The sequence below is a fragment of the Gymnoscopelus microlampas genome (genome assembly GCF_963454915.1).
Source record: "Gymnoscopelus microlampas genome assembly, chromosome: 2".
NCBI lineage: Eukaryota > Metazoa > Chordata > Actinopteri > Myctophiformes > Myctophidae > Gymnoscopelus > Gymnoscopelus microlampas.
Window position 1 is genome coordinate 29936273 of NC_139939.1, and position 26956 is coordinate 29963228.

Genomic DNA, 26956 nt, shown 5'->3' on the forward strand with positions numbered 1-26956 from the left:
GGAATTACAATCTGCTATTTTACAGCATTATAATAACAGTATCTCCTGGTGTTTGTGAGTTCATACTGTATACTACAGATGGTAGCAGAGATACAGTAATTGCATTACACATGATAAAATGCCATGTGCCATGAGATTATTTTCCTTTTCTAGAAAGGTGAAAAAGTGGAGACAGTGTGATGTGTAATGCTAGAAGAACACAGCCCCCCCGCAACACACATACAAGCTGATTTATTGCAAAATGACACGTAAAGTCATGTTGAATAACCTTAGCAGATTCTAAATCATCTTCAACTGCACAAGCGTTGAAGATGAGGAAGTGGGACAACAAAAAGAGGAATGAGAATCATGTGAAATAAAAATACAGAGGCGGTTTATATCAAAACAATAAGCAGAGTTGATTCAATATCATCTCTACGAATGAATTCAAATGGATTTGGAAGAGGCACCATGAGACAGTACATTAAAATGTTTTCTCTGTAAATGTGAATTTCATGAGGTTTGGCAAAAGCTTGTCTAGAACCAGTTGCCTTTAACTGAAAGATGAATAGCAACAGGATGTAATTCAAAAGTAAATGTAGAATTGGGACACATCTTTATACATGTTCAAATTATCTATGCTTACTAACTAAACATTAAGACTCTGATTTGAAAAGGACCTCATTCTTCAATTGACCTATTGCCAACATTATTTTCAGTCCATTACATGTCATTAAACCTATTATCAGAGTATATTGTGACAGCAGAAAAATAAAGACATAAACATTTATTTTTTAACCACAATCTACTTGTGTGAAATATCTTAAAGTTAACAGAATTAATATCACAGTGACACTGGTAAAAAAATCACTGTAGACGCCTTGAAATTGCTGAAACCATGGATTTGATTTGAGAAATCTTATTTCAAATGGTCTGTTATGTATCCTCAGTGTGTGTTTACACTGAATGTGTTGTATAGTTAAACACAATTTGATAGCAATCTGATTACTCAAGACACTATCTAATGCTAAGCGTCAAAAGACTCTTAAATGTTTCAATGTGATGTGGAAACCTTAAGGTCAGCATTTCTTGTTCCAAGTTGTCAGCAAGTTTCATTCCAGGAATAGCTAATTCCGCTCTTTCAATTTCTTGTAGGGGGGGGGGGGGGGGGGGGTCTTATGCCCATATCATAAAAATGCTAGTCATCACTGTTCCCTCCGATAACCTTAAATGCATGACCAAGAGGAGGATATTTCTTCTCATCTGTTATCAGCTCTCCAGGTCCAGGTAATTCATTTGTTGTCTTTTCAATTGAGATTTATTTGATCAATTCAAATGTATGTCACACATAATCTAGGTGAAAGTAAAATTATCATCTCCACCTAAACTCCAGCCCAAGCACTACCTTGACGGCCATGGATGTGGATGACAGTCAGAACAGCTACAGGCCACTTACTGCAAATGGAAGCAAGTTTAAGCTAACGGGTAAAACATAATAATTTATTAATAATTACATTATTAATAATAATAAAATAAAAAATCATAATTTGGGAGAAGACAGTACTCATAAAATAAATACCGAACTGAAAGCAAACCTCAATATGGGAAATAAAAAACATGTTCAAAACGTAAAGATAATCACCTACATACATTTAAAGGAAGATATTTTTCATTCAGACACACACACACACACGTTTCAGTCTAGTTATTTTATTTTTCTTTCTTTGCTCTGCTTCCTACGTATATGGTCCAGTTTATGAGTTGAGAAAGAGACCTTTCAGGACTGCTACACTGTGTCTTGGGCTGCTGTGTGTTCTCCTGCTGGCTGGGGTCATAGGGCAAGGAGTCCATTGTAAGTCACCTACTATATATTAACACCCCTCATTACCTCAGCATGTGACTGTTTTTTTTTTTTAACTCACTAGCTTTCTGTTTGGGTTTAATTTAGTTATTATTTCTTATATCGGTTTTATGTGCTTTTGTGATCTCGGCAGCATTGCCATTGAGGACAAACCTCAATGCTTATACATTTTTTAAACATACACATGGAGTATGTTTCTTACACAGTATACTGTCTCTTTTTTTGCAGTCAGGAAAGCAGAACAACAACAGCAAAACAACTACAACGCCTTAACTAAACAAAGAGATAACCTGCAGACAAACCTGAGCGCTGTGCTCAAAGAGAGAAACGAGCAACAGAACACTCAAGCCCACTTGCAGAGTAGCAACGGTGACTTACAGAGAGAGAAAGACCGAGTATCGGCCGAAATCAATGCCCTGAAACAAAAAAACGATGCCCTGACAAATGAAAGAAACACACTTAAAGGTAGTGAAAAACAATTGCAGGCTGACAAAAGTGTTCTAACTAAAGAGAGAGACCAGCTTAAAGCCAATGAGGATCGTTTACAGACCAATAACGATGCCTTGACTAAAGCCAGAGACCTGTTGCAAACCAATTACAATTCAGTGGCCAAACAACGAAATGAGTTGCAGACCAGTTACAGCTCAACGATTAAAGAGCGGGACGTGTTACAGAACATGTACAACAATGTAACCAGAGCCAGAGAGCAGTTACAAATCAGTTATGATGCCTTGCTTGTTGAGCTTGGAAAACTACAGGACATTCACAACACCACTAAAAGCGAGAAAGAAAAGTTGAAGAGTGACTCAGACTACAGGCAGACTTTCATGAGGTTTTGTACAGCCGCAGTAAATGTGTTACAGTCTAGTTACAAAGATTTGATAGGAGAAAGAGACTTGCTAAGAGTTAGTTATGACAATGTAACTACTGACAGAGATCAGTTAAAGAGCACTTATGAAAACTGCACCCTAGAGAGAGATGAGTTACAGGCCAGACAGAACAACCTGACAGCAGAGAGAGACCACTTACAGCAGGAAGTTGAGAGACTCAATGCCACGAATGCAGGTAAGACAAAAATAAATGCATTAACATAAATATACATGAAATGAAAGTAATTAATCCATAATTCATGTCCTTGTCATGTGTGTTCTGAAAAAAAGAAGAAAAAGAAAGAAAGAAGCTAAATCACTTTCTGTGGGTAAATAATGTCAGAAAGGTGTACTGTTTGTCTTATTCCATTTTCACTTACTGCATTATTGCACACACCCTTAACAATAAGGAAAAACATTTAGTTTAAATTAATTGTATAATTTTTACCACTTTGAACCTGACATCCCAAAAATATTTAAACAAAATAATTTTAACAGGTAAGATATGTCCTTCCGGCTTCCACAAGTTTCAGCAAAGCTGTTATCTCATCTCTACTGGCCGTAAATCCTGGTCGGAGAGCAGGAAAGACTGTCAAAACAGAGGGGCAGATTTGGCAATCATCAACAGCACAGAGGAAATGGTGAGTACAGTATGTATGTGCATGTGTCTGAGCATGAGCCACCTTGCATCTTTGTGCACATTTGTACATGTGAATGAAGATAATGCTTCTAACCTGTTGTTTCTCCTCCCACAAAGGAATTCATCGATAGCTTGCATTCAGCAGATTCTGAAAGCTGGATTGGTTTGACTGATATGGGGATAGAGGGACATTGGGTATGGGTGGACAGTACACCACTGACCACAAAGTAAGAGCATTATTAAAAGCTTCTCTGTGACGGCAATTCAATTCTTTGTAACCTTATATAAATTAATGCATTATGAATCCTTAATTATCTATATGATAGTTTGATGCTTAGTACAACTATTGGCAGCTCTTATACATCTCTCCAAGACAACAATGTCAAGGGGATTACAAGATTTAACAAAAGGTTAATAAAAAGTGAAGTCATGGAAAAAGCTAAATTATTTTCTGTTTTGGCTTCACCCTTTACACTGCAGGTTTTGGGGCGAAGGACAGCCCAACAGTTACAAGGGGACTTCCCAGGACTGTGCAGAGTTCTGGAAGAAAGACACAGGGAGCGGACATTGGAATGATGACAAATGTGAGAGTAAAAACAGCTGGATCTGTGAGATGTAGCTCTCCTATTAAGACCAATAACAAGACTGGGTCAAAGCCCAATGTAGAACTAGTATGGGCAATGTCTTAAATTGTGGGCAATTTGTGAGTTAGAGGTATACTGTGGTAGTGTCTACATTAATACTGGTAATGGCTGAAGACAAAATGTTCATCTGTAATTTCTATGTAGTGGTCCTAGTAATATTTAACAACAAAGTGTACTGAAGTATCACATCACATGACATAGTTAAGCTGTTGATTACTAAAGGTTATACTGACACTGTACAGCATTACCTCTCTGGAATTCACATTATACACTCCTTTTGACCACCCTTCTCTAACACATTGCCCATCATTTCACACATTACCCATACAAGCTCCAACCATATAATGGGGTTTGGCTGATCAAATGAGAGGTTTATTGAACTCATGCTGAAGCACAGAACAGACCATAATAATCTGGAATGAGTGTGACAGAAAATAAGAAGCATGTACCAGGAAATACATTTCTTACTGAGTATACATATAGGCTAGTCTATCTTTAGACTTTGGATGATTATAATAAAATGTCAAAGTAGCATGTTCTTTATGGACACATTATTTCCTAATGACAATGTTTTGCCTTCTGGTTTCTAATTACTATCTCATTCATCTCTTTTTTGTGTGTTGCTTTCATTTTCAATGACAACATTTCAATTTACAAGTAGCATGTATGTATTGCATAATGAGAATAGCATATTGATGCAAACATAATTAATGTAAAATGTGAATGCCTTTTAAGATAATTTGTTTTAACACAGATTTGCACTTTTGATTAATGCCTTGTACAATGATGATGCCAGACTGCGCAGTGTGCAATGTGTCCATTAGCTTACATGTACAAAGTATATAATGATTGATCATAAATAAAACAATTTGGTGTTATGTATGGTCCTGAGAATTTTGGTGCATAATAGACTCAACACACAACAATGCAAATATAATGCTGTCGAACTGTTGCATTTTTCAAAACTGACTGATATAGACCCTAATAATCTATATAATGTCCTAGGCTAGTATTAAAGCTGCACTATGTAACTTTCCTCTTCAACCCTGGATTTGAACCCAGGTCTCCTGGCAAGTGCTGAAATTTTACCATTCAGCAAATAGAGCCTGCCTGAATCTTGACATTCAGGTCAAAATTCATGTCAAACCAGAAACAGGACCGTGTCAAAGATCATGACTCACTTAGACACGAGATTTAAGTATCTCAATAGTGCTGCTTCAATGAATCCATTTGTAACTCAGAGAGTGTACAGATGTAAATGAATGGCGAGCATACATATATTAAAAAATATATGTTATTTCAAAAGATTTACAAAAGTTTAAACAGGAATAAGTCACAACTGACTTCAAACAAAAACAATTCCAGCATGTTTCAAAAATATTTCATAAATACAATAAAAAAAAAACCAAATAATTTCCATAAATAAATGAAATAAAAATGTTTAAGAAGTAGTTTGTAGATCTGCTAATTTCACTAGTTTGGGTCCTGGGAAAATGTCTAATTTCTCTTTTGGGTCTTGAGCTAAAACGTTTGGGAACCACTGTTCTAGAAAATTGGGCCAACTGAAAGGCATTCAGGGACAGACTGGAAAGAAAAATCATCCTGGGAATTTTATTTACAGTGGTCCTTAGTGTTATTGTTGTATATTAAAAAAATAGTGAAACCACAACAATCAGCAGATCAGTCAGTCAAACTAAAGACACAGTGCACAGGCTTATGAAACCATCTAATATTTTGACCTGTCTTGATTTGTCCTCCCCCACCCCGACGGCAAAACAAAAAGAGATAAGTATGACTAAGATTCAAACATTTTATGAACTTCATAATTCAGGGGCGGACTGGAAACGAAAATCAGCCTGGGAATTTAATTTAAAGTGGCCTTCATATTTCTTGTTTATATTTTCTGTTATGGCCCAGCTAGCTCTAAGGCCAACACAAATAAAGGGGAAACACACACCAAGGGTTCACGAAAAAGTGGCATTTGTTATGAACAAATTATGACATTTTTAGAGCAAGGAATATAGTTCCCAACATACAGGGAGGGAAACATGCTGCCTAAATTGACTGAGACTAAACAAACACAATCAAACAGAATGGCTCTTCTGTATCCGCTCCTGTGGCCCAGGGAGGAATGAAGAGACTAAACAGTGGATAGGGCAGGTGTTTTATACTGTGTTGGAGATAGTGTCCAGGTGTCTCCCCTTCCCCTGATTACCACTGATTACCTCCCTCCACCCTCCAACCAGCACTGCAACAGAGAACAGTTACACAGCATAGCCCTGGCAAAGGCCCCAGCAGGGGCCATCACAAAATGCTATGTCATGCATGCTGTCAAATAAATACAAACTAAAGCGCACCAGCATGATTGTATGGGACCAGACCCCTATGTTCTGTTTTGCAAACTGTACACAGACTTATGAAACTATTTTATATTTTCACTTCTTGTTTTTTTTTCACTCTAACCTATGACAAACAGATAAAAAAAGAGAGAAGTTCCATTTTTGTCTGCCCATTTCTTTCTTTCAACACTTCCCATTTCACTTGTTTATCCTTTATAATGTATGGGTTTTGACTGAGTCATCTCTCCTGACTGGATAGAATTGGTATCCCGATCTGAAAATGTATTTTCTGTTTAGGCTGTATAGTAGCCTACACATAGAAGACCCCTGCTACTGAACAAACACTATATAACAGTGATTGATTTTTTATTGGAATATAGAGCTATTTGATAATTATTTTAAAAGAAACATATTTAACATAATCACTTATACCACCTTTAACAGTTTCTTTTGTTTAGTTTTATGGTGTAGGCCTGAAGTTCATGTTCATTTAAGGAAAAACCCATTCACTGTAGGCCTACTATGTGGCAGAGGGCGCTATAAGTCCAAACAATTTCAACAGCAGTGCTAGGATTGACTTGAAACTTTGTTGTGCAGACCAGGGCTGGCTAGCGCATGCCATGCAAATTCCACTATTGGTGCAAGAAGCACAATTTTTTAAACGTTTAAATGTATCAATGAATTAATTAATTGAATAACAACAGTGCTGTTGCTCATTGATATTGTCACTCCCTCCAGTAGTCATAAGACACAGTGGTTCTGCATACTGACAGTTTTATTAAGCACCTTTCTGGCTTAATGCACCAACGTCGAACTATACATAAAACAAACATAAAACAAACAAACACTTGCATTAACAACAGAAACGTGACGTAAACATTGTACAAATAAACATACATAACAAACTAAAGCAAATACAAACAAACACACCTTGCTGGCTGCATATAGACTTGTAGGGGAATGAGTCCTTGTGCCCACGACAACTCACAGCAACACAAACTGCAATAAAATCAATACAATTAACCCAACATTCAAACCATCATAATATTGACTTTGACACAATTCAAGAACAAACGAACCTTTCTCTGTCCTGGCACGTTCAAACATAAGCTCCGTCTGAGCGGAAGTGCTGGTGTTGCACACTTGTGTGGCTCAAGGAAACTGCACAATATAAAGGGTTCCGAGTCCCAGCCATACCTTATAAGGAGTTTGGGCATTTAACTTAGTTTCTGGTACAAAATAAATACTTCTAATAACCTCGTTAAACAAATGGGCATGAAAAATGGGCATAAATAATTATATTAAATAAGAACAAAAATAAGAAATAAAATGATTACTCCGGCAGTTACAGATATATTCCTGATTTCTTATCAAACGGTGGAGATTTCTTTGAGCATTTGTACTTTTCCAACTAATGAACCGAAAGTATGATTAATAACTAGGTCTATATGTATATTTCTGTATTTTATCTCTATATGCATATTTCTGTATTTTATACCAAGAAATAGGATATCCAAATAATCTCCCCCATCATGTAGCCTACTGCAAGCAGCAAATGGAAGGCTTTTATTACAGCAGGAAATTAAACGGTATAACTGATGATTTCTGTTTTATAAACAGTATATCTTTTTGGTAATCATGCTCATTCTGCAATCTACAGTAGCCTATATTCCGCTTGTCCTTGAGAATAAGAGGCGTAGTGCCTACTGCAGCTGCAAGTTAAAGTAGGAGTTCTCATGCTCTGCCACAGAGTGTCACATTGACTGTAATAATGTGCGATGTTTAAACTGTAGTAAAAAAATAAATAATATAATTTCGCCAAAACAAAGGCTAGTTTTATGATGTTGAAATCCTATTCTCCGCGGTGAACCCCACCTTTTATGAATAAAATCCACATTTTATTAGCCAGAAAAGAAAACATGTTCACCAGACGGAGAAACGTTGATTTACTCAAGTGCGCCACCTAGTGGTGAATGGCGAAATTATATAATTCATGTTTTATTGCAGTTAGACATCGCACTTTACAGTCAGAAAGTTCCTGAGCGTTAGAGAGAAACTCGCTCCGGAGTCCGGACCAGAGCTATCGGTGACGGAGGTACCGTATATGTCAGAACAGAAGCCTTTACTATGGTCAGAACTCAGAAGAACTGACAAATTGAGCATGCACAAAGTAAACTGTGTTTAAATGCTTCGTAGGTTAGGTACCATGGATGTTTACCTCGTCGTTCAGATTCCTCATGATCGGGATACATTTAGGGGATACGTTATTATTTACATGCAGCAACTGACCAATCATTCTAAAAGTCCTTTACTATGGCATACCTTAAAGCAGTGAGTGGTTCTGGTTCCCAAACCATTTAGCTCGAGACCCAAAAGAGAAATTAGACTTTTGCCTGGGACCCAAAGTAGTGAAAATAGCAGATCTACAAGCTCACAACACGTTGTGTGACCTTGTAGATCTGCTATTTTCACAAATCTTTTGTAGGCTGTTTATTTGGTAATTGTTTGAATTCCTGATTTTATTTATGAAATACTTTAGAAAAATGTTGGAATTCTTTGAAAGTCGTAACTGTTTAAACTTGAAATAATATATATATGTTTTTATATATATTTTATATATAAATATAGGAAACGAAAAAAGGGGGGATATTTATATAGGCTACTCGCGACCCATAAAAATTGGTCCGCGACCGCGACCCACAAATGGGTCCCGCTCTGTTTGGGAAACAGTGCCTTAAAGACTCGCAAACCCAGAGAGTTTAAGCATAATACATCAGACTAGTCTGCACACTGATGATGTAACACACTAGTCTGGACCGCCTGGCCCGTTCCGTTTCCTCGGTTCTACACCATCTCCTCCTCTTCCGTTTTACATCACACTCCACTGCAGTGCTTTAGTTTATCTCCTCCTCCTGCTCACATTTAATTTCCTCCCCTCATCTCTGTCATTTCTTCCAGTAATACACCAAGGAAGGACCACCATGGTTGTAGCACAAGTCTGGACTCTCCGGCACCACTTTGTGGGTTTACCTAAACTCAGTGACTTTGAGCTGAAGGAGGAGCAGCTTCCTGACCCCAAACAAGGAGGTCAGTACTATCTGTTATGTTTTAATGACGAAACACTTAAAGTCAAGTATGGTATAGCCTGTGCTTGTGACTAAAGTGTAACCAGAGTTTTATAACAGAGATGTATAGCATATTATACCAGACTGAGTGTAACAGGTATGTGGTTCTGTGGTTTCAGAAGTCCTTTTGGAGGCTGTGTTCCTGAGTGTGGACCCATATATGAGGTTTGTCTGTCTACTCTAATCATTATCATTATAGTAAACATTTTTTTCAAAGTCTGCCTGTCAAAACTCTGAGTTAATGCATGTTTTTAATTCCCCAGCTGAACAATTAGGCGACTGAAACAAAACATAATAATTTTATTTTAACTTCTTTTCTGTCTGATGGGTAGCCTGTTGTTCCCCTTGATTGCATTGTGTCTGTGTCTGAGTTCATATAGAGTTCACTATGGGAGAGAACAGCGCTGTGTTTGTTTGATGAGGTAGGCCATATCTTATCAGTGGTGTTTTGTCCACTGTTATGGCATGTATGGAAAAGATTACAGATTACTCTTTTTGTAATAATACCGTAGTTATGTGGTCCAATTCATTGGGGATTGGATTGCTTGGAATGTGACTCAAGCACTGCACACTCGAGTGAGACAGAACATGCCACACACACACCTTAAGTCCTAGGCTGCTAAATTCAGTAACATTCAAACTTATCACACACATTGCATTATTACCAGCGGATGAAAATGTTGATGGATTAACTGGGTTTGCTCCTTCCCGTATAGGCCTTACAGCAGAACGCAAATGAGGGAAGGGGATGTAATGATTGGAGGTCAAGTTGCCAAGTAAGTCACTCACCCACAATACATAACAACAATATTAATACAACCTTGGTGACCCATTGTGCATACTGTATATGGTATACTGCATGTAAGAACAAAAAAGAGGTAAAAAAACACACACGCACATTTTTTTGTTAAAATAAATGTTAAATTGCTTTATATTCTGATTGAATACTAGTACTGATTGATGGTATAGAGTGTTTGTTCAGTAACAGGAGTCTCCACGTCCCTCCAGCTCTTGATTAATCAGAAAATGCATTTTGAAGTCAGGATACCAATTTTATCCAATCAGGGTAGAGAACTCAACCATGATACAGATTAACCCATTTAGACCTGAGGCCGATTCTAAAAACGCCTTCTAAAACCTATCCTAAGTTTTCTGAAAACGTTCAAATTCGTACTAAAACAATAAATAATATATATTGCTATATGTATAGCAACAACTAACGAGACACACGTGGCTCCCGGATTGAAAGGTATAACAACATATAGGTTACAACAGGTCTAAATGGGTTAAACAAGTGGAATTCGAAGTGATGACACAAAGACATGAGCAGACAAAATTGGAACTGGAACACTACAACATTTAACCTGATAAATGGGTACTTTGTCCCGATTGGCTGAAGATTGGCCACCCACCTGAAATTGTATTTTCTGTTTATTAAAGATCTGGAGAGATGCAGAGACTTTTGCTATTGAACAAACACTCTATAGCAACAATAATTACTATCACAATATAATGCTTTAACCTTTTTAATGAAAAAGTTTTTGTTTAAATCAAAATATATCACTTACCCTACCTTTAACATTCATAATAACATTACATATAGTAGTGTCTCCAGAGGTCCACAAAATTAGACAAGAGGTTATCATGTCACTGGCAGCCTCTGAAAATTGGTTATGCAATGTGAAGCAATGTGATCTGAATTGCGTTTAGGAAGCACTTGTCAACATGTCAGTTGTGAAATCATAACTGACATGTTGAACAGGAAACATCGGCCAGACACACACACACACACACACGCACGCACGCACACACACACACACACACACACACACACATACACACACACACACACCCACACCCACACCCACACCCACACCCACACACACACACACACACACACACACACACTGCTGTAGTGTTACTGGGGTAGGCTAGTTTGAATAATTAAATAAACTAATTAATAAAATAAATCCAGTCAGTCAGCCAGTCATTCGGTCGGTCGTTGGTCGTTCAGGCGGTCACCGGTCAGTCAGTCAGTCAGTCAGTCAGTCAGTCAGTCAGTATGCGGTTACCCTGACTCAGAGATTAGACGCCTCTGCCCTGCACAGTCTAATAGAAAGCACAAAGCTTTAAAAAATAAGTCTGCCTCATCCAGGCAGTTGGCCAGGAGCCACTTTGAGTGGTAGTTGGGACAAACGCAGTCAGTGGAGCAAACGCAGTCCGCACCAAAACTATTTACGATTCTGTCCTTATCGGTACATAACTCGGACGGCGCTGATTCGACTAGCAGACCATCGGCTGGTCGACGCGGGCACTCGCGCCTGGGGGCGCTCGGGCGCGTCTCCTCAGCCTCAAGGTCTGCTGAGTCGGCGCGCCTCCGTCATGGCCCAAAACTCATAATTATAAATTATAGTGAAAACACATCCTTAAATGGAATTAAGAAATGGTTTTACCTTTAATCTAGGTAAACTTAATTAATTGCAAAACACGACACCCCTTATTCAAAACAGATGTCGAATGCATTCTTCTCTTTATAGGGCCTACACAGGTAATAAAATTGCCTGTGAGACCTTTATGAATTGAACCTCACAGTCAGCAGTCAGTCAGTCAGTCAGATTAATTCCATTGATTGATTGATTGAAATTGTTATTAGGCAAAATAATGTAAAACAACACAGTTACATTAATAATACCTTTGTCTAAAAGGTCCGACCAAAAAAGTCCTTGCGGACTTGTTTCCGTTGGGGTCCTTGAATTAATTTCATATATAGTAGCAACCAAACAGTTCAAAAATCAACATAAAAATACAGAGAAAAAATACCACTATGTAAAAAAAAAAAAGCATGAAAAATAAAAAATATATACAAAAAAAAGGGGAGGGGGGTCGTCTGTCTACAGGGAAACTGGTACTAGCTTCTCTTTTGGCCTCCAGAAAGATGAGTTTTTAGGGCTGAGTTTTTAGGGCCATCCACTATTCTGTAAATGTTTTTCGCTGCAGTTCATTCCTTCTGACCAACCCGGTCCTCTCTGTTTCTCAGAGTGATCCAGAGTTGCAACCCCAGTTTCAAAGTGGGGAGCTATGTAGTGGCAACGTGTGGATGGAGAAGCCACCATGTGTGCAACGCGAGTGGGCTAACCCCTCTGCTGCCCGACTGGCCCCAAGACCTCCCTGTGTCCCTGGCCCTGGGGACCATAGGTATGCCTGGGTAAGTGAAATGGATGTAAGGTCAAATGGTTGGATGGGTGGATGTAGCACTGAACAAAGGGATCAAACGGCTGTCTTTGGACTTTATACTTAGTTGCACACCGGTGTTGTGTACCGGAAATAGTCGATCTACAAGCTCACAATGCAATGTGTTTGTTGCGTGTGACACCATGCGCAACAGAGTATAGCCTATCAAGTCCTTAACTCTTGACCCTACATTCCCAACATTCTCTCAAATGACTCACTTTCTTTCTTTCTCCCTCCCTCTCTGTTCAGTCTGACAGCTGTTTTTGGACTGGAGGAATTGTGTGAGATTAAGGAAGGAGAGACTCTGCTGGTCAACGCTGCAGCTGGAGCAGTGGGGTCTGTGGTGGGACAGATTGGCAAGATTAAGGCATGGCACTTTCAAACCACTACCAAATGTGTCATTGGGGTTATTGCGCGTCCTGTGGTGTGTGTCCCCCCGGTCCCGTCGCAACACAGACACACACACAAACTCTCTGTGTGCTTGTGGCAGACAGTGGGTCTGTTGAAACAATACAGGGGTTATGAGTTGGTGTGACATTAGCTCTGTGTGGAATGAGTGGTCTACCTTAAGTCAGTCTGTGGTGGCGAAGCGTCCCCCCCCCACACACACACACACACATACAGATCCGTAAGAATGTTTTCTTAGTGTACTCGCGCGTAAATGAAAGTCCTTTAAGTTTAAGCACGTTGTCTGTGTGTGTGTGCGCTTGAGGCAGGCGAGGCAGGCGGCAACACTGTAACAGAGTGGGTGTGTGGATTCGACGCATGCGCAGTTTGATCTCCCGTTGTTTGACACAAAAACGCTAATAAACAGTTGAGATTTGGTGAAATCGAAAAACGGGCTTCGCAGTTGCGTTCAGATGGTAATGTTCAATGGCTGTGTGCAAATTCAGATCAATTGCTCCAGCCAATGAGGAGAACCGGGCACACATTTTTGCTCTCACCACGGTCGACCACAGAGGTTTGTCAAATTATAGGAGGATGTATGGACTGACATTAAAACATAATTTAATTCCAAAAGATTATGAAGTACTTTGGATAAAAGCTTCCACTAAATAGCAAATGTTGATGATAATGTTGATGTGAATTGTGATCATACAGAGACCAAGCCACAGTACATTATGCCTCTAAATAATTCATGTGTTTCTGGGATTTTTTTAACAGGGTTGCACAGTAGTTGGCTGTGCGGGGACTGATGCCAAGGTGGCCTATCTGAAGGACTTGGGATTTGACTACGCTTTTAATTATAAGACAGTGTCTTCATTAGTGGAAACTCTGAGAAAGGCTGCTCCCAATGGATATGACTGCTACTTTGACAATGTGAGTCTAATTCTTGGGGTGAAAGAGAGATTGATAGTGAATCAAATTTCACTGATCACAAATCACAGTTTTCATGCAATTATAGTAGGATGGCGTGTATCTACGTGGTGCAGTAATATGGAACATCAAGGTCTTCCAGCTACAGCTATACCTCTCTTTTTAGGACAGCTCAAGCGAAGCGAGCTGTCCTCTATGGAGAGAGATGAAAGGCATCTGAGGTATGTGGGATGTAACCTCTGCAGGCTTATAAAGAGAGGAGGTGGCTTAGGCGAAAAAGGGGCGTAACGGGGCGTGATTTGGTCAGGGACTCTCTGTTTGTGGGAAAAAGTGGGCCGGCTTGCTAAAAAAGGGTCTGGTTGCCACCGATTGGTTGCTGCAACTTGGATTCATGCAGGGAGACGCCCCCTCTTTGCTCCAAACACCGATTGGTTGCTGCAACTTGGATTCATGCAGGGAGACGCCCCCTCTTTGCTCCGAAAAATTTGGAACGGCTGCCTGTTGTCACAGGCACTCAGGCACTGCAGAGAAGTAGACACAGTGGTGGAAAAAGTACTCAAATTCTTTACTTAAGTAAAAGTACCAATACTGCAATATAAAAATACTCCGTTACAAGTAAAAGTCCAGAATTAAAAATGTACTTGAGTAAAAGTACAAAAGTATTGGCATCAAAATGTACTTAAAGTACCAAAAGTAAAAGTACTAAATATTTGAAAATAGCCGATATACAAATATTTGAAAATAGCCGATCTACAAGCTCACAAGGCGTCGCGATGCGACGCGTTGTGAGCTTGTAGATCTGCTATTTTCAAATAGCCTATAGGTATGAAATAGGGCTAAAGTGGTTAATGTATATTTCATTATATCATAGTTTATATCTGAAAAGTAACTAGTAACTAAAGTTTTCAACTAAATGTAGAGTAAAAGTGCAATATTTGCCTCTGAGATGTAGTGGAGTAGAAGTAAAAGTATTGTAAATTGGAAATACTCAAGTAAAGTACAAATACCTCAAAACTGTACTCAAGTACAGTACTTTAGTAAATGTACTTAGTTACTTTCCACCACTGAGTAGACATGTAGACTATAGACTATGGAGGCATCAGAATTTTGTATTAAATTATAGAATGCACCAAAACATTAATAAGTGTTGACTTGAATCTATTTAAGCCACAATAAAGCCCCGCTTTTATTTTTGATTTTTATTTGGGGTTTATTTAGCATAGTTTTAGATGATTTTCTGTGCACATTTCTTCATTTAAGCATCGCGAGCTGCGAACGGCCTTTTTGCATGTAGTTGAAGCGCAAGGGGCGGCGGGGGGGAGAGAGTCGCAGATAGACAGCTGGAGAGTTGAATAACCTCCTCTTCAAATAACCAGATTTATTTACCAAAGTAGCCTACAGTGGGTGACCATTGACTTTGTCGTTTTTTTTCATTCTTCTCATGCGTTTCATGCAGGGCATGTATGATTTCCACTCTGTGCCACTAGGGGCAGCAGCGGTCTACTGCCTACAGCTGCCTACAGCCCACAGCAGACAGCAAGAATATATTTGTTACTAGTTACTGTATATCCTCTCCAAACTGTACATACATTACTTTACACTTTTGGATTATGTTTTGACACTTGCTTTGGAAAATGTAAACGTATGTTTTATCATGCCAATAGCTCATTTGAATAGCAAAATTGTTTGTTTTGGGGTTTTTAGGCACTGTTTTTCCTAGAAAGACAGAGAAAGATCCTGTCTGTTGCTTACAGTACAAGATGTGACATTTATATTAAGCAAAATATTAAGCAAATAAAGTTATATAGCATGATGCTGCGCTTAACATTAGTTTAATTTTAACGTCTTAATTGATAAAACGAGACGGGAAAATAAACGTATTTTTTTCTCTTGCCAATAGCTCATTTGAATTGACAAATTGTATTTCTGTGGTGGTGGTTCAGTGGCACTATATATATATATATATATATATATATATATATATATATATATATATATATATATATACTGGGGTCATACGTTCTGTGCTTTCTGTGTGTGCACTTATGCCGTGTGTCTCTTTCTTTGAGCGGGGGGGGGGGGGGGGGGGGTCTATCAAGGCAGGCTATTTGTTCAGATGCAATTTCAGCGTGGCTATTAAATAGGCAAAAAAAAAGCTGATCTACAATCTCACAAAGAGTCGCGATGCAACTCTATTTTCTAACATTTTAGTCTATTTTTGGCGGAGAGAGAGAGAGAGAGAGAGTATTGATATTTTTACTTAAGTAAACTGCAAACCAAAAAACTCTTCAACGACATGTGCTCCTTGTCCAGTCTATTCATCGCTAAACCGGTTATGTTAATTATCTCTCTCTCTCTATACAAAGACAAAGTCTCTTTTTTTTATCCAGATGCGCTCTCTCTCTCTCTCTGTACAAAGACAAGGTCTCTCAGAGAGAGAGAGAGAGAGAGAGAGAGAGAGAGAGAGAGAGAGAGAGAGAGAGAGAGAGAGAGAGAGAGATGCATCAAAGTAGGGGTTCTCAATCTTTTTCAGGCCATGACCCCCCAAAATAACCATATTGGGGACCCCCATTTTGCGTGTGCGGCTTTCATCATCAATTTAAAAATAAAGATGATCGGATCATCTGTGAAGCATTTTATGAACATTGAACCTCATAATAACATCACTCCGTTCGCGACTGCATACAGAACGTGTGTCGGCTCTGATGTTTATTAGACAGCATGGACCTCCGCTCATGGACCTCCGCTCAGGTCCTGGAATCCAGAGCCTTATGTCAAGACTTGGCTGCGAGCACATCGCACGGCAGAAAGCACAAAAACCAAAGTGGCACAGCCTGTCATGTCAGATAACCCCGACCCATTTTGGCAGTTTTATAAGACAGGGGTTATTGGCGTCTTTTTGGTTTGTTTTATTTTATTTCCTCGTTTACACTTATTTCCTCCTCAATATTGTTTAAGAATTAATGTGCTATCCATGACATGCTGTCACCAACCAGTTCACTGTCTGTTATTTAATGATGATCGAATATTGGCTAAATGTTTACAATTTCTTCTGTCCAAACAATGAAAAGCACTAAGAAAAGGCAAGTGAGTCTCTCTTTAATTAAGCATGATGAGCCATGTGTTTTCCACAAAACAATTGAATATCATTGAATATAATTGCACCCTTGTCATACTACTATGTTATATAGCTTTCAGTTGGCCACCACAGGCACAGACAGTGCGTTTATAGCGCAGCGCGGCCTGGCGCAGCGCAGCGGAGTGGTTGCGTGCGGGGGGTCGGGGGGCTTTCGTGGGAGGGGGGGACGGGTGGATCAGAGCTTAACCCTAAAACCGAAATAAAGTAACAACAAAAAAACTCCAATCCGCTCAAGAACCGCGCTCCCCCACTTCCAAAATTAGCACTAGCCTACAACACTGGCCCAGTCTCTTGCCAAACCGGTTATGTTAATGATATTCAGCCTATTCCAAATAAGCCAAGTGAGGAACTCTGCTATCAGGTTCCCCCTCCCCCCTACAGTACCCGGCTCTGTAGGCCTATCTCTTCTATCAAAGTATTTGTTCAGATACAAATTCAGAGCGGCCAATTTTGATATTTTTAATGCGCCTACATGAAGTTAGAGGGATGGGCAGAAATGGTGGCCAGTGGTTTTCAACCTTATTCCCATCAGGACCCCCAAATTGACACATATTAGCCCAGGGACCCCCATTTGAAAAGATATGCCAGGGACTCAACCATTTAGATTTCTTGGGCGTCCCAATCTACACTGTATCATCATCATCAGTGTTAATCAGTATTTAACTCTGAGAGTGTACAAATGGAACCAAATGGACCCTGACGGGTCCATTTGGTTCCATTTGTACATTAAGAGTTACAGACACATAAGGGTCAATTTGGTTGCTAACTATTAATTTGGCTGGGGACCCCCTGGAACCCCCTCAAGGACCACTGGTGGTCCCCGGACCACTGGTTGAAAACCTCTGGTGTAGGCTATTTTCAACTGTTAATGGGTTTTTCTTTCTTCACAAATGAATTCTACTTTGTTGTAACAGTGTCCCATAGCCGACTGAAAACGCCACCCCTGCGTCTCCGTGTGTACAACCAAATACGCATCTTTCCTGCACCGATGACGCTTGGGGCTTTTACAGCGCTGCTCCTACACTACCACCGTCAGCAACAAGTGGACATGGAGTAAATGTACTTAGTTACTTTCCGCTTAGTTACTTTCACGTGCATATAAATGAGCCACGCGGTCTTATAAGAATGAAAACAAACGCCTCGCTGTTGGCCATGGATCACATGACGGTCGTCTGTTACGGTCATGGATGAACTCAAAATGTTACTTGAGTTCAATCAAAGTAAAAGTACAAACGTATTGGCAAATATACTTAAAGTACTGAAATGTTTGAAAATAGCTGATCTACAAGCTCACAATGCGTCGCAATGCGTTGTGAGCTTGTAGATCGGCCATTTTCAAATAGACTATGTGAAATAGGGCAAATAATGTATGTTTTATAATGTAATGATTTATATCTGCAAAGTAACTAGTAACTAAAGCGTTCAAATAATGGTAGTGGAGTAAAAGTACAATATTTTCCTCTGAGATGTAGTGGAGTAGAAGTAAAGTAAAAATAACAGGTCAGCATGCTCATAGCGTGGGATTCGAACCCGGGTCGTAAAATCATCGGACATTATTTTTAACCGCTATACTAACTGGACTACTTCATTTACAGAGGAAAGAGGTAGCATCCTACTATACAGAAATTGATGCGAGAAAAAAACAACATATAAGACGTCTGTCTGTCTGTCTCTATGGACTTTTGAGACAGACAGACAGACAGACAGACAGACAGACAGAAACCAATGTGTGTCTGAACATTTCTAAAATGACAGAGATGCGTTCCTGACTGCCCGACGCTGAACAGAAAACCCAATTTAAACGCTCTAAGCACACGTAATTATTGCTAGTTATTATTATTATTATTAATAATAATAATATAAGACATCTATCTGTCTGTCTGTCTGTCTGTCTGTCTGTCTGTCTGTCTGTCTGTCTGTCTGTCTCTATGTCTGTCTGTCTGTCTGTCTGTCTGTCTGTCTGTCTCTCTGTCACAAAAAAGTGACTCCAAAGCGGCACCTTGTGGTAGTATTTGGAACTTAAATTTACTGCAAAGCGGGTGAGGCAAATGAGTGAAGTGATTCTCTTATGAAAAGCGACAAAGTCAATGGTCACCCACTGTATGTAGGCGACCTACATGTTTATGTTTTAGCTTAGACACGGGTAGCCTACAATAGTTGGTAGATGATTGGTAAATTATTAACCATGACAACGACTCAAAGACTTTTATTTTGTACTTTCTTGAACCACAAGCATATCGCTGCACCAGTAGGCTACATGAGAGAGAAAAAGGGGGGGGGGGGCCACTTGATACACAAAAACAAAGCTGGCAATGTATTGCTAATATCCAGGGATGCTTTGTTAGGCTACAGAGTGCAAAGCACTACATTTAGCCAGTGAGAATTGCAGTGTACATAAAGTGCGCTCGGAAAGGTTTATTTTAGGAGCGCTTTGTGATGCACCGTGCAGTCAAATCCGCGGTGTCAATAAATTCCACTGCCCGCTCTTTGATGAGTCCTCCATCCTCCATGAATCGAATACAAACTGCAACTAGTTCCCGTTTGGAAAGCGGGAAATCTTTATACGCGAGTAGGCCTATTGCAAAATGTCCACTGAGTTCAGCCTTTATTTTACCAAGCAGGACTGATGCTGCAGCCTGAAGCAGCTTGCCCTGAAAGTGGTTTAGGCGACCGTTCGTTTAGGCGTCCTCGCGTCGCTGAGTTTGCTCTGGACAAACTTTTTTTTTACGCTGGTGCCATTGCTGCCTCTCTGCTGTCTCAAGAATCAAACATGAAGAGAACGAGGCCACTCAGGCCAGGACATGTGTGTGGTGTTTATATTGTGCGCTTATGTCAATAAACCGGTTCTGTGAATGAGGGACACAGACAGACACATTTCACACTCGAGTGTGAAATGGGATTCTGAGAATACACATTGGCTCAATTGCTCAAAAGACCCAACATCCTCCAGACACGCAGGACGTAGAGAGAGAATGGATGTGTATTACGTTATTTGTCAGCCTTAAGTATAGGGGCGATATTCATAGTAAATACACAAAAAGCTGTCTGGCGGAGTTAAGGCACAGTGGCCCTCATTTATCAACGCGGTGTAGCCCGAATAATGAACGTACGGCGATATCACCGCACCTTTCGGCATTTATCAATATATCCTGACGTGGGCTTCATCCTACTTTACGCTGAGATCTCACGTCTGGTCGAGACCAATTGTTGACGTTGGCTGCGCCCGTTTATTCCATTCTAGACCTGCGGAGCAGACGGTCTGACAGGCATCTGGACACATATATCCACTCCAAAATGTATATCTACACTAATAAATAATCCCTGTGAAAATATAACATTTTATAAAGTAATTTAAACAAACTGCTTTAACAGTCATTCGGTTAGGCTTGCAGATCTGCATGGCTGCGTTGGCTATTTGAAAATAGCAGATCTACAAGCTCACAACAGGTCCCATCACTACGCGTTGTGAGCTTGTAGATCTGCTATTTTCAGCGCAGCAGCGATTCTGCGAGATAATTTTCGGGAGCCCCGAGTCCCCGACATTCTTTTCATGGACAGTGAGGTCCAGAGAGAGAGAGAGAGAGAGAGAGAGAGAGAGAGAGAGAGAGAGAGAGAGAGAGAGAGAGAGAGAGAGAGAGAGAGAGAGAGAGAGATAACCACGATAACGCAATGGTGATTATGAACCACGTACCCAAACCCGTTAAAGGCTGCTTTTCCCAAGCTGAACTATACTATTGTTCAATGAAAAGCATTGTAATCCGATTAGTGGCCATTTTTTCATAATGTATTCGAGTGCAATACACCTACCAACCGATAGGGTCACTCTGTTAAAAGCATATGGCCACCGATCAGATTAAAATGCTTTTTATTGAACAATACGGATGATACAGGTACTTTTGAGAGCCCATATATACATGTAACCTCCGTCGCCATGGGATAAGCACTTTATCTTTGAAATATGAACGTTTATGTAGATGTACGGGTCATAAATGGAGAAAGTGCAAACACTAGGTTGAAGTTCATCCATGACGGTCGTGACAGTCGACCGTCGTGTATCCGTGGCTATTACTCCCTCTAACATTTCCCATGTTTTTAGCAGTGGTGGAAAAAGTACTCAAATTCTTTACTTAAGTAAAAGTACCAATACTGCAATATAGAAATACTCTTGTTACAAGTAAAAGTCCAGAATTCAAAATTTACTTGAGTAAAAGTACAAAAGTATTGGCATCAAAATGCACTTAAAGTACCAAAAGTAAAAGTACTAAATATTTGAAAATAGCAGATCTTCAAGCTCACAACGGGTCGCGATGCGACGCGTTGTGAGCTTGTAGACCGGCTAGGTATAAAATAGGGTTAAAGTGGTTAATGTATGTTTCATTATATCATAATTTATATCTGAAAAGTAACTAGTAACTAAAGTTTTCAAATACATGTAGTGGAGTAAAAGTACAATAGTTGCCTCTGAGATGTAGTGGAGTAGTAGTAAAAGTATTGGAAATTGGAAATACTCAAGTAAAGTACAGATACCTCAAAATTGTACTTATAAGTACAGTACTTGAGTAAATGTACTTAGTTACTTTCCACCACTGGTTTTTAGTGTATTGAAATAATGTCATGCATATTTGTCCAGTGCATAGCCTACTGCAGGCCTTGTTGACTAGATTTAGAATAGATTTTTAAGCTCTTGCTCCTGAAATGATCGATTATTTTTTAAGGGGAAACGCCATCATTTAACATGCAAGTCAATGGGTGAGAAGGACATTGCCAGGCACAAGTGTAGGTAATTAATGTATTTGTGCAAGATGACCCTGCTACTGTATATAAAATGTGTATATTACTCGTTCATCATGGTTCATGTTCAAATAGCTCAATCCAAAATATAATGCTGTAGGCCTAAGTGTTAGGCTGTATTTACGCACCTGCTTAATTGTAATTAATGCTTAAATATAGTTATGACCGGTATTTTTTATCAGATGTCTGATACATTTGATTCATTCCGGACATTGGGACCAGCAGGTTACAATCCTATATCGTAACCCCTGGTATTGACCACATTGCTTAGCAGAGTTCAGTGATGCAAATGCATGTCAAGTTGATCAACAGATTGTATTATTCTCCAATGCAATAACAGTACTGAAATGAAGGCTATAAGGGCAATAATGGGAGCCCTTTCTTTTTTAAAGTAACTTCAAAGTTACTTTTCACAGTAACGCATTACTTTTTGGTGTAAGTAACTAGTAAAGTAACTGAGTTACTTTTACATGACAAGTAACTAGTAATGGTAACTAGTCACTGGTTTTCAGTAACTAGCACACCACTAGCACAACACTACAACGGTGTCTAACCGAGAGTTATACTTCTCCAGTACAACGGTGTCTAACCGAGAGTTATACTTCTCCAGTACAACGGTGTCTAACCGAGAGTTATACTTCTCCAGTACAACGGTGTCTAACCGAGAGTTATACTTCTCCAGTACAACGGTGTCTAACCGAGAGTTATACTTCTCCAGTACAACGGTGTCTAACTGAGAGTCCATGCAGATCACAGTTGACAAATGTTATATATTATCGGAGCTATTATTAATGTTATCGGTTTTATCGTGATGACGTCATAATTCCTGATATCGAACCGATAATTATCGGGCCGATACTTATCGTGCACTAATAATTTTATCGCAAATTATTGTCTCCGCCAGGCCGAAGGCATGGCGAGAGAGTATGTTTTACCCCCTGTCCGTCCGTGTGTCTGTGTGTGTGTGTGTCCGTGTGTCTGTGAACAGCTAATCTCTGGCACCGTTGGCTTGATCGCAGTGAAACTGTGCACACACACTCCCTGGATGCCAGAGCAGAACCTCTGCCCCAAATTTTTCACATGGGCCTTTTATAGCGCCACCAGGAGGCTGATTTGTGCAAAAGACATTTTTGGACAGTACTCCTACAGATTTTATCCAAACATCACGCAAATCGGTGCACAGTATCTCTATAGTCATGTGATCAACACAGATCTGCCTGATTTTCCATATTCCATCCTGATTGGCTAAGGTTGGCTTCCAAAGTTTGCAGGATTGGTCCATTTTGAACTAAATGCCTCAAATCATGAACGCAGCTTGTGATTTATGTGAAATTTAACACGCATGTTCCCACTAGGCCGAGGAAGAAATGCCATTTGAAAATGTTCAAATCAGCCTCATGGTGGCGCTATAAAAGGCAGATTTGTGTTTTTAACTATCTGCACCGATCTGCGTGAAACTTTGCACACATACTCCCTAGAGGCCAAGGAAAAATATCTGCCCTGCATTTTTCACATTAGCCTTTTATAGCGCCACCAGGAGGCCGACTTATGTAAAACTTTTTTTTTTTTAGATTAAGCCTTCACATTTTTTCCAAATTTCACGCAAATCGGTACACATGATCTCTATAGTCATGTGATCAAGATGCATCTGTTTGATATTTCATATTCCATCGTGATTGGCTAACATTGACATCTAAAGTTTGCAGGAGTGGCCCGCTTTGAACAAAATGCCGCAAATCATGAACACAGCGTCCAATTGTGGTGGAACTTTGCACGCACATTTGCACTACGTTGAAGAACAAACGCCACCCTTTTAACATTGCCCTATTATAGCGCCACCAGGAGGCAGATGTTTCATTTTTATATTACTTTTAATTTTGTCCAAACATGCAAATCAGTACACATGATCTCTATAGTCAAGTGATCAAGATGGATCTGTCAAATTTTTTATATTCCATCCTGATTGGCGAATTCCGAAAATTGCTGGCCCACAATAACCTACCTGACCTGGCGGAGACCTGTGCTCCGAGGAGCACTTTTTCTGGTTTTTATATTTTTCTCTGTTGTTGGTGACAACTCTAGTGCGACGCCACGACGGCACGACGGTGTCATGAATGCGTCCTTTCACAATATTGTGCGTCAGCGACGCAGGACGCAGGCCTATGAGCATCTCTGCTCAGTGCGGCTGCAGAGTTCATGTGCAACATCGCATGGCTGTGGCTTTACAGTTTTCCTTCGCCGTGTCTGTAGGTCACCCCCAGGGACCCCCAAGGGTCTCCAGGGACCCCTAAGGGGGGGGGACGACCGCGGACCTCCTTTTTTTTTTTTTTTTTTTTTTTCATCCCATGCTTTTGTACCCCCAAAACTATTTTCTTTTTTTTTGGGGGGGGGGGGTCCTGCGCTGTCCATCATGACATCTATGTCATTCTTTCTTGTTTCTGTTTCTCTCCATCTCTGTCCCTCTACCACTCCCTCCTCTCTATTTAGGTAGGTGGTGAGTTCTCTAGTGTGGTGATGCCTCTTATGAGAGAGTTTGGCCGTATTGCTGTGTGTGGTTCCATCTCCACATACAATGAAACCTCTCCTCAGAAAGGTATTGCAGATTCTTACACATATACAATACACACCTTTTATTCATGCTTTTTGGCATGAATCCATGTCGCACTTCTATAACTTCACTCTTTGGCAAGTTTCATAATATTTGTCTTTTTTTTTTTCTTTTGTTCTTTATTTACCCAGGGTAGTAGCTGAGCACAAGTGCTCATTTTCAGCAACGCCCTGCACATAGAAACACACAGACAGACAGACACATTAAAACCTGGGAGCTGACTAGTACAACCACATCTTATGCTGTTGGCCACTAAGCAGCTCCACTGCAGTTGGGGTTCAGTGCCTTGCTCAAGGGCACTTCAGCGGTGTTGGGGAAGTGGTGAACATTCACTTCCCCACCTGGCAACGAGGGCGCTCCTCTAACCTTTAGGCCACCACTGCCCAAAAGTAGTTACAAAGTATTATTTATATTAATATAATACATTTTAATCATTATCCTCTTTGACAATGAGATTACATCTATGGAACATAGTGTGACAGAAAAAATAATACTGGGGGTTATCATTTAATGCTCTCATTATCATGTGCTAGGTCCATATATTCAATCTGATATGGTCTTCAAGCAACTCCGGATGGAAGGATTCCTTGTCACGCGTTGGGAGCACAAATTCCATGAGTCTCTTCAGAGAATAATGGCCTGGATAAAGGAGGTAAGATTGGACTTGTCAGGTTGCAAAGTACTGTCCCATATACTTTTTAGACTGAGTCAGTAATTCTCAAAAATTACTAATTTTAGGACCTTTTGAAATAATAACATGGTCTTTTTAAATCATGTTATGTTTTATAAATCACATTCCAATTTCCAAAATCTAGCCCCTGCTACTTGCAAAGAAATTATATAGTTAAATTAGACAAATGAAAGAGTTAAATACATTCTCAGGTGAGACCTCATATACAGACAGGTCTTGCATTGGTTGTTAAGAAAGACATACTGTGCCATGCCAGTCAATCAAAAGGTTTGATGATGAATATGAAAAGTTACTGGTGATGTTTAACGTTTTCCTGCGTTTCTGTGCGTCTTTTTTGTGTGTTTCCTCTCAGGGTAAATTGAACTGGACTGAACATGTTACAGAAGGCTTCTCCAACATGCCTGCTGCTTTCATGGGAATGCTGAGGGGTGACAACACTGGCAAGGCTGTGATAAAGGTCTAAGAAAAAGAGAGTAACATACTAAGAAGTGTGGTTTATAGAAACAATTCCTTCCATTTCTTTTGGAGTTTTGGGTCCAATGCCGATCCCAATTATGGAGAGCCCTAGACCACTGATGTTTTAGTCTCGTGGCCAGACGATCGGATATCTCCTACTATCTCCGCCGCACCAATTGTCTGGAAACATTTAAATTCATTGCATGGGCTTGGCCAGCCGGTGAAGGCGACCGGTAGGGTTTTTTAAATCTCTGAATTGTTACCACCCATCTCTAGCCCACACAGAATTAGAACATCACCAGACTTATCAGTAGGCGGAGATGTCTGAAAGTCTGGCTATGTGAGACGACCAATGTTTTGACCGATATTTTGTAAAAAAGAAAGCAAAATCTTGAAATCAATTTGATAAACTTTATTCAAGTTTCTGTGTAACTATTATGCAAACAAACAAATAAAAATAAATACATCACTTTTTGATAGATAGAAATATTCATAATTATAAACAGCATATTGTTTATATTATTTTAATAATAATGTTTGCAGAATCTAGAATCATAAATCATCTTGCTCTGTGTTTAATATAGGCTATAAGTTCAAGTGTGGGCTTATGTTATAAGCAAGGGATAATGTATGGGGAGGTAGTCATTATTGAAATTTAAAGCCCGACAGGGTGATTATCCACAGACGTGGAGCGGAGGTGGATAATCACCCTGAAGGTTTTTAAATATTCTTGCGTTGGTGCGCCACGATAAACAAGGAAGTGTAGTGGATCAAATACAGTAGAATCACTTTTTGGTTATTGCATCGTCTTTTTCTCACTTCAAATGTTTTCAAAAACATTCTTCAGAGCAACGTTTAGTTGTAAATGACGTTGCTTGTTTTTTACATGGCTGTCATGTTGGATTACAGCATAAAACCAAGCAGCGCAGGTTGACATGAACAGGTGCTCTGATTAGACAGCGGTCCGTTATAGAGCTCATCGGTCATTGGCACCCCAATACATTGCCGACCTCCTCCACAACCATGTCCCCACCCGCTCCCTCAGATCCAGCGATGCCAACCTCCTCACATTCCCCACCAAAAAAACGAAACGCACCTGGGGTGATAGGGCATTCTCCGTAGCAGCACCCACCCTCTGGAACCCACTCCCACCTCACATCAAAGCCAACCTCCCTCAAAACCCACCTCTTCAGAACTGCTTTCCCCACCTAACTGATCTCCTACCACCCTAGTCTCAACTTTTGTTTTATTCCCTGGCCCTCTGTA

At 39.9% G+C, this 26956-nt stretch overlaps 2 protein-coding genes across 2 annotated transcripts in view; both read left to right on the forward strand.

The window, feature by feature from the left end:
- LOC311054792 (uncharacterized protein) overlaps positions 1 to 4837 on the forward strand; it is a 31174-nt gene extending 26337 nt beyond the window's left edge. The window contains exons 12-18 of the mRNA XM_084070796.1: positions 1135 to 1266; positions 1373 to 1464; positions 1733 to 1831; positions 2069 to 2905; positions 3208 to 3350; positions 3467 to 3576; positions 3830 to 4837. Of these exons, the coding sequence (XP_083926922.1) occupies positions 1135 to 1266; positions 1373 to 1464; positions 1733 to 1831; positions 2069 to 2905; positions 3208 to 3350; positions 3467 to 3576; positions 3830 to 3968 (1552 nt within the window). The 3' untranslated portion in view covers positions 3969 to 4837. The remainder of the gene's footprint in view (positions 1 to 1134; positions 1267 to 1372; positions 1465 to 1732; positions 1832 to 2068; positions 2906 to 3207; positions 3351 to 3466; positions 3577 to 3829) is intronic.
- Positions 4838 to 8362: 3525 nt separating this feature from the next.
- Positions 8363 to 26169, forward strand: LOC311062005 (prostaglandin reductase 1-like). Its single transcript, XM_084080747.1, has 10 exons — positions 8363 to 8427; positions 9291 to 9419; positions 9577 to 9622; positions 10174 to 10233; positions 12495 to 12662; positions 12938 to 13055; positions 13853 to 14008; positions 24423 to 24528; positions 25077 to 25195; positions 25587 to 26169. The coding sequence occupies exons 2-10, from the start codon at positions 9314 to 9316 to the stop codon at positions 25695 to 25697; spliced, it is 990 nt and encodes a 329-aa protein (XP_083936873.1). The 5' UTR covers positions 8363 to 8427; positions 9291 to 9313; the 3' UTR covers positions 25698 to 26169.
- The last annotated feature ends 787 nt before the right edge of the window (positions 26170 to 26956 follow it).

Coding starts and splice junctions, on each gene's coding strand:
- LOC311062005 (XM_084080747.1), top strand. CDS start 9,314: ATGGTTGTAGCACAAGTCTGGACTCTCCGGCACCACTTTGTGGGTTTA. Junction 13,056..13,852: donor GACAGATTGGCAAGATTAAG/GCATGGCACTTT, acceptor TTTTTTTAACAG/GGTTGCACAGTAGTTGGCTG. Junction 24,529..25,076: donor TGAAACCTCTCCTCAGAAAG/GTATTGCAGATT, acceptor ATCATGTGCTAG/GTCCATATATTCAATCTGAT.